The sequence below is a fragment of the Egretta garzetta genome, unplaced genomic scaffold, assembly GCF_000687185.1.
Source record: "Egretta garzetta isolate BGI_Z169 unplaced genomic scaffold, ASM68718v1 scaffold153, whole genome shotgun sequence".
In the NCBI taxonomy this organism is placed as follows: Eukaryota; Metazoa; Chordata; class Aves; order Pelecaniformes; family Ardeidae; genus Egretta; species Egretta garzetta.
The window spans coordinates 838,866-847,410 of NW_009259114.1; the positions used below are offsets into that span (position 1 = coordinate 838,866).

An 8,545-nucleotide genomic window follows, 5' to 3' on the forward strand; every position below is an offset into this window, starting at 1 on the left:
GGCTTTATATTATATCAAACACGTTAGTAGATTTTTTTGGATTAAGTCATTCTAATAAAGTCAAATTTTGCTTGGCTTAAGTATAATGAAGACACTTGAAACATGAACTTGCCCTCTCTTAACTACTTCTACATTTTATGGTCCCTCAAACAATATTATGGTGTTCCAGCCTCTTTCCTTTTTGAAAACTCTGTTTTAGCCCAACGTACCATCTTACCTAACTGTGTACAGTTTTATGAGTTTTGAAACAGGGCATAGAGTGTTTTAAATTATTTGGAAGTCATTAAGGCACCGCAAATTTAAAAATACAGGCTCTGTCTCTGTACTTGTACAGTATGTGTAGGAGTGGCAGCAGCTTCAGAACTAGCTTTCCTGTTATTATAAAATGAGCCTTTGTTGTCCTTTAGTGTCACTATCTAGCTTGCTTCATAGTCAGAGCAGTGCTTGGGGAGATCAGACAAATAGCCTTTCTTTTTCATTTTGAAAAAATAGGGGTTTTCATCTGTTCATGTGGAACATTTAGCAGTATGGGCCTGTGCAAACCTCGTGAAATTCAACAAGGCCAAGTGCAACATCGTGCACATGCGTCAGGGCAATCCCAAGCACACATACAGGCTGGGCAGAGAATGGATTGAGAGCAGCCCTGAGGAGGGGGACTTGGGGTTGTGTTGCTTGATGAGAAGCTCAGCATGAACCTGCAACATGCGTTTGCAGCCCAGAGAGCCAACCGTATCCTGGGCTGCATCAAAAGAAGCATCACCAGCAGGTCAAGGGAGGTGATTCTCCCTCTGCTCCACTCTTGTGAGACTCCACCTGGATTACTGTGGTCAGCTCTGGGGCCCTCAGCCCCAGATATGGACCTGTTGGAGCAAGTCCAGAGGAGGGCCATGAAGATGCTCAGATGGCTGGAGCACCTCTCCTATGAAGACAGGCTGAAAGAGTTGGGGTGGTTCAGCCTGGAGAAGAGAAGGCTCCAGGGAGACCTTACAACAGCCTTGCAGTGCCTGAAGGGGCCCACAGGACAGCTGGAGAGGGACTTTTTGCAAGGGCATGTAGGGATGGGACAGGGGGTAATGGCTTTAAACTGAAAGAGGGTGGATTGAGATTATAGAGGTAAGGAAGAAATTCATCATGATGAGGGTGGTGAGGCACTGGACCAGGTTGCCCAGGGAAGTTGTGGGTGCCCCCCTCCCTGGAAGTGTTCAAGGTCAGGTTGGATGGGGCTTTGAGCAACCTGGTCTGGTGGAAGGTGTCCCTGCCCATGGCAGGGGGGGTGGAACTGGATGATCTTTCAGGTCCCTTCCAACCCAAACCATTCTATGATTCTAAAACATTCTTTTTAAAATACTGAACTGGAACTATGCAGTGTCACTTTCAACCTAGACCTTTCCTGAAGAGGATTTTGCATTGGGATTAACTGTGGGAAGATACATTTATTATACGATCTTTCAGGTCCCTTCCAACCCAAACCATTCTATGATTCTGTGATTCTACCCTACCCTGAATTCTCATGCTAAATTAAGTGCTGAAATACTTTAAGCTTTTTGATTCTTCATTAAAACTCTAAAACTCCAAGTTGCAGACCGTGGGCTCTGAACAAGCATTTCTGTTATCCAAGTGGTCTACACATCCTTCTGTAATCTATTAATCCAGAAAAGTGCTTGAAGCAATGCCATTGGCCCATAAAGTTCTATCCTAATATTGTTTGATTTTTTTAACTTAAAAGACTTAGCAATCACTACTATCCATCTCGTTTTCTTTGTTCAGTAACACCATATATATAGCAAGGCAGTAAACCAGCATTTTATATTGCAAGCCCAAAGAACTTCTGCAATTTTATAAACCATGGCCAAGAAAACAATATTGAGAAATGTTTCTACCTTGTTTTATAGGATCAGGGAAGATAGAACTGGACAAGACCTCACACGGATATGCTAGGCTATTCCTTTTGTTCCAGGAAGCATGAATTGACCATTCCCAAGATACCTGGTTTTACCAAATCTCTTCCTCTTTCCCCCCCCCCACATCAGTCCTCCAAATGAACAAAAGGGAGAAAATATTACAATGTTTTCAGCCTGATCAATATTTAATTGGATTTTAGTTATTTCCACAGTTTGAAAAATAAACTAGTAAGTCTGATCTTACCTTTATAAGGTTCTTTTCCACATCATCGTGAACTAAGTCTATGCCCTTCCGCTTCTCACGGTGGTACAAGCATTCTAGGGCTATCTGCAAGCAAACCAAGGAACATTTGCAATAGGCTCAGTATGGCATTGTAGAGTGAAACCTTGAACTTTGCTGAAGAGGCTGCTGAGCTGACATGTCAAGTAATGACCATTTATCAAGGGTGGAACAGAATAGGAGGTGGCTTCATTGTGCTCACCTGATCCATCTTAGTGGTTTGTTCCTACTTACCTGTTAATACATTTAAGGATTAGCTGCCACCATAGCTGCCATTTGATTAGCTGCTTGTTTATGTGCAGCAAGGCCTACACCTCAACATGCCCAAGCTTTGTTGTAAATTGTGTGGATTAAAACACCTGTGTTCTACACTCAGACATAGCAAAATCCTTTAATCTCATCTCCCCTCATCCTCACTTACCCAGTGCCAAACTTTGCCAGCAGGTTAACTTTACTCTTAATGTCTCATCCACTTGTTTAGAACCATACCAATAAATGAAACGGCATTAGCTGGTACAAAGCCTTTCAGCAGAAAATGTGCCCTGAATAGAAAGCGTCCTCAGCTTCCCACTCTGAATCAGTACAGATACAGACAACTAAAAAAGTCATTACTGAATACCAAATTTGGGGTATCTATTTGTACTCGCCTAGAAACTTTTCTGATAGACATAGCTTCCATCAGCAATACTCCAGGTCTTTATGAGAGAACTTTGACTCTAGTTTTTGCACGCTTTGAGTTTTTGCTGGCATAATTCATTGACTATTATATGACGGTGGCTTTTTCTGTTTCAATTAATTTGCCTTTAAGATTCTGGAGAGCTTAAAAATGTAAAACAAATGATAGGCCATTCTAAGTGAAAATATTATTTTCACCAAGCATAGCAGAAAGTTCAGAGCTAGATAAGAATATCAGGATATTCTGGCTTAAAGGGCCATCTTCTACTCTCCTGTAAATGTACTGAACTGACCCGCCAGTGCCCGAGAGAAACTCAGCCTCCTGGAGCCTCAAGCAGAAAAAAAGAAAAAAAGGGCATAGAAGTGTCTTGATGGGTTCCTTTGTGGACTTTCATATATAAAGCCCATGGTGGCCAGGTTTCCTTCTTTCTGAAGGTAATGTTTCACCAAGATCTGTCTTGATGAGAACAGTAAAAGTCGTACTAGTATTCAACAGAGATGAAGCCATTTTCTTTACCCATTCTACAGTGCAGTCATGAAATCACTAGCTATGTCAAACCTACTTTCAGTGGTCCTTCCATTTCATCTGCCGCACATTCGAGCCTCTTCTTTGCTGTTTCCAAGTCTTGGGTCTCTTTCAGCAGACACTCTAGCTCATAGCTGAGCTCAGATCTCCAGAAATCAATGTTAGAGATCCTCTCTCCCAGGTTTCTTCTACTGTCTTCTTGCATCTGGTAAGTCAGTTGATCCTTATCTTGCATCAGTCTCATTGAATCAGTGTTCAGTCTATCAGCACAGCACCTGAAGGCTTCAGAGCCTTTTAATTGAACCATGTTCGCATGGTGCCAGTCACGAGGGCTGTAGCGGGCATGCAGGGCAGAGCGTGATGCAGGCAGAATAGTGGGCAGCCGCCCAGTGGGATTAAATTGCTTGTCAGAGCTGGGAGGGACCGAAACCACTTTGTGAAGCAGACTGGGCCTCCAGGAGCTGAGGTAGCGGTAGCCTGGTAGGTAGTAGTACTGATAGGTGTCCTTGGTGGTGCTGGTGGGAGCTAGGTCTGGGAACAGGCAGCTCTTCTTTGTGCCGCAGTAACTGGCTAGCTGCGTGGTCCCTAGAAACTCCATCCTGCACTGGGCTCAGGCAGCTGCCCTCAGGCTGCCCGGCATCCACAGCCGCTCTGAGCAGCCCCAGCACCTCTGCCACCCTCTCAGGGCTGCACAGTGCTTTGTGACACAGTGGAGGTGTCACGAAGTTCCGAGGGCTGTTCTGCCTGCCACCAGGCTGAAACCCACCTGGGTTCCAGCATTCCAGGGGGCCTTCGTTCATACCCCCTGTCCTGGGGCACGTTGTTTTTCCTGCAGAAAAGCAGTGCTTTCCCCCACAGAGCAGCGCTGTGCATGTCGGGACTCACAGGTCTAGACACGATGTGAGAGTATTTGGTTATAGTGCAGAGGGATTTGCCGAAGGGTTGCTCTGGATGGGTCTGTAGGTTTACCTTCAGTGAGCTTGCCTTGAGCAAAATGAAATAAAAGTTTTAGTTCAGAGTGCTTCACCTATGTCAGTTAGGGGCTGCAGGGAACTGCATCACGGAGACAAGTGTTCTGAACTGAAACACAGACTCTGGGAGTCATCTCTAATGACAGTCTAGTGATCTCTGTAGATGGTTTGGGAAAAAAAAAAACCCAAACTATCTTGGGCTTTGCTCTTCCCCTCAACTGTATTCATTTTCCATAAAAAGTATAAAAGAAGGGAGAGACCTTCCTCTGATGAGGATTTTTCTCCAGTTTAAAATCTTGACTAACTTCTCAGATAACTGTTCTAATTTTTTCTTTCAGCATTCTGGCCTCTCTGGCAAAAAAACTGCTTCTGAAAGCCAGTGCTCTAAAATTGCATTGTGACCCCATCTTCCGTGCCAAGAATTTTGAATATAAATAATTATTTGTCATAAGGCACTGTATTTCACTATCCTAGGGGTCCCTAAATCAGTACAGATTTCTTCTAGGTTGAACGCAAGACAATTGCCATAGTTTCTTCTTCTCCAGATACATAACTATGAAACAGCTTGTTAACCTTTTTTTCAACCGTGGGAAATAAAATATAGATGTATATATATGCATTACATTACAGCATATCTTGTCTCAGAAAGCTAGCATGACATTACACCCCAGCTAAAAAAATTAGAGGTAATTTTAAATAAATGATAGTTGTAGTTAAATTTATCTTCTCATGATGTTTAAAATATATACAAATGGAAGCGCTAACTGTAGGGCGGTGAGGTGGACAGGCACCAGACAGGGTTGTATAAATAGGGTAAGATTGATATTGCAAATGCTCATGCACACAAAAAACCTTTCCTCTTGCAATAACCGATGGAACTAATTCTCAGCAGCTGCCTAGGAGGGTAAAGTTATTCCTGAGCATGAGAGATTGTGTGAGTGCTGGTGGAGTGCACCACTGAGTTCAGCCTGAGTCGAACACTATATAAAGCCTATTTTTTGCCCAGATACCCCTGCACAAACAGCCCTCACTGGCCTGGAGGAAGGGATTGCTGAGATTTACCTTTCCTTTTTGGTGCTTTTTGTGGGGAATGTTCTATATAACCTCAGGAACAGCAACTGATCTGTTGGCCCCAAAAGAAAAATATTTGAACACATACCTCAATTTAAAATGCGGGAAGTCCTGCTGACACCAGTGAATCTAATCCATGTTTGAAAGGAAGCACAGGCCTAAAGTGCTGTACCGAGCTGTGGTCTAAAGCAGAGCCAAATTTTTCATAGGGAAGGTGCAGTATAAATTTCTCAGATACATCTTACCGGCCAGTTCCTCCCAACCCAGGCACTTGAATTTGTTTAAACATTTGGATCCACTTCCACATAGCATTGTTTTCATTAGTTTCCCATGGAAGATAATTACAGAGCAGTATGTACAGAAGTTGTACAAGTATCAAGTGGTGATGAGCTTTTACCTGAGGTAAGTATACTTGAAATGGAAAACGGGCAATAGCCTATTTATTAATGTCTGACAAACAGAGACTGAACTCCTCAAATACGTTAACTAAAGGTATTTCAAGATTTTTTTTTCTAGGTTTTTTTCGAAGGTGGACAGTTATTCAGAAGTTTTTGTGTTTGTTTTTTTTTTTCCCCAGAGTGTTCTTTCTAAAAAGGTTGCGGTTGTCGAAGTGGGGTGTGTTCATAAAAATGTAACTTTGCAGTATTTTTTTTTTTGCAGATTAAACACCAGGATGTGCTGGTATCTTCCCAAATATTACCAGATACTCTTCTCTGTATGTTGTGTTACCAAGGTGAGACTGTCTTAAACACTTGTACGTTAAAAAAAATCAGGTTTGGGGACGAATCAGTTAGAAATGGGAATACTTGAGACTCCTGACTCTGCTCTAATCAGAAAATACTCTTTTTACAGCACCCTCAACCCAAGCAATAGAAGAGCAGGAAACGTGCTGGTTCACTCACAGTTCCTGCAAAACCATGGCCCCAGCCTGCCTTTCTCCCAAGCTGGAGTTATCATTGGTGGGTTTTTCACCAGAATTCATGAGCCCTGCCTGCGGAGCAGTCAGTCTGTCGCAGGGGAGGTAATGCTGACAAGAGGATCTGCTGTTGCAAGGCTCATACCTGTTATATGCATCTCCAGAAGAAAAATAGAAAACTTCTTTAAAGAGCATGAATGGATTATGAGGTGCAGTATAAATTTCTCAGATACATCTTACCGGCCAGTTCCTCCCAACCCAGGCACTTGAATTTGTTTAAACATTTGGATCCACTTCCACATAGCATTGTTTTCATTAGTTTTCCATGGAAGATAATTACAGAGCAGTATGTACAGAAGTTGTACAAGTATCAAGTGGTGATGAGCTTTTACCTGAGGTAAGTATACTTGAAATGGAAAACGGGCAATAGCCTATTTATTAATGTCTGACAAACAGAGACTGAACTCCTCAAATACGTTAACTAAAGGTATTTCAAGATTTTTTTTTCTAGGTTTTTTTCGAAGGTGGACAGTTATTCAGAAGTTTTTGTGTTTGTTTTTTTTTTCCCCAGAGTGTTCTTTCTAAAAAGGTTGCGGTTGTCGAAGTGGGGAGTGTTCATAAAAATGTAACTTTGCAGTATTTTTTTTTTGCAGATTAAACACCAGGATGTGCTGGTATCTTCCCAAATATTACCAGATACTCTTCTCTGTATGTTGTGTTACCAAGGTGAGACTGTCTTAAACACTTGTACGTTAAAAAAAATCAGGTTTGGGGACGAATCAGTTAGAAATGGGAATACTTGAGACTCCTGACTCTGCTCTAATCAGAAAATACTCTTTTTACAGCACCCTCAACCCAAGCAATAGAAGAGCAGGAAACGTGCTGGTTCACTCACAGTTCCTGCAAAACCATGGCCCCAGCCTGCCTTTCTCCCAAGCTGAAGTTATCATTGGTGGGTTTTTCACCAGAATTCATGAGCCCTGCCTGCGGAGCAGTCAGTCTGTCGCAGGGGAGGTAATGCTGACAAGAGGATCTGCTGTTGCAAGGCTCATACCTGTTATATGCATCTCCAGGAGAAAAATAGAAAACTTCTTTAAAGAGCATGAATGGATTATGTGCGTTTTTCCAAAGCAAAGTGGTTGCACTATTGAATGTCTTTTTCTGAATGCCCAAGTTTTACTTGTCCAACAGCCATTCAGATGGCTGTTGCTGCATCTGCAGCAGTTGGGAGCCTGCCCTGTTTTAACCATAGCAGTATTCCGAGAACTTTAAACCTAGGTAATGGGAAAATGAAGGGAAGGTGGAAAGATTGTCAAAGATCCTGGAAAAACATGTTCCTCCACATAAGCCTAAATACGGTTCTGTGATTTAGTGCTACAGTTCTACGTAGATTGGAAGCGTTTTGAGGCAGGAATTATGTCTTTTGTTGCATGTTGGTAAGGTGTCCCCTGGTGGGGATGCTCAGTTGGTGTCTTTAGGTGATTCAGTTTTACAGCTGCAGTTTACAGACACAGCTTTTAGTCAGGTGTGTTGTCAGTTTGTGCTGAGCTGAAGAGCAGTACGAGGAACAATCACCAGTGTTTGCAAGCTGTAATTCAGGTCTCTGGCTGAAATGCTACAAATGAAGAGAGGGCAAGGCTGTGCTTGGGAGCAGCCCTGGGAGGAATGGAAAGGGAGCAGTGTTTGGGACAAGGTGGCCAGTAATAAGGTCCAGATTACGTCACAGGCTGGTGCACGCTTCCTTGGTTTGGAAAATTAATTCATTATTAATGTCATTAATTTTTACATACCAAATAGAGTGGCTATCTGATTGCTCAGAAGTTGATTGGCCAAGTTAAGGCAGAACAGTCTTCCAAATGAATATACCCACTGAATTAATAGAAATTGTCTGCCAGCAAGGTACAGAAATCAACATATTCAAAATTGCTACAAACTATAGCAATGGCATGAGTTTACCGAGGTGATACTTACTCTCCTGGGTATAAAACTTCTGAGACAGAGCAGTAAAGTGCATTAATCCGTAACGCCTTCCTTGAGAGTGGTGCAGCGGAAAGAGGTTTGTGGCAACTGCTGTCAGCTGCCGCTCTCTACTGCGGTTCCAGGGGAGAGATGCTGGTGTAGCTCCAAAAGCATCCTGCTGTCAGCCACGGACCTAACGCCGCTCATCTACTGGAGCCCGGTGCGCTGTCCCGGCTGCCCGCCTAC

The 8,545-nt window shown here is 43.0% G+C and overlaps 1 protein-coding gene across 1 annotated transcript in view; it reads right to left on the reverse strand.

Annotated features, from left to right (window-relative positions):
* Nucleotides 1-3,980, reverse strand: part of TEKT5 (tektin 5) — a 30,318-nt gene extending 26,338 nt beyond the window's left edge. The window contains exons 1-2 of the mRNA XM_009635464.1: nucleotides 3,416-3,980; nucleotides 2,146-2,225 (exon numbers count right to left, since the gene is read on the reverse strand). Of these exons, the coding sequence (XP_009633759.1) occupies nucleotides 2,146-2,225; nucleotides 3,416-3,980 (645 nt within the window). The remainder of the gene's footprint in view (nucleotides 1-2,145; nucleotides 2,226-3,415) is intronic.
* Nucleotides 3,981-8,545: the final 4,565 nt, after the last annotated feature.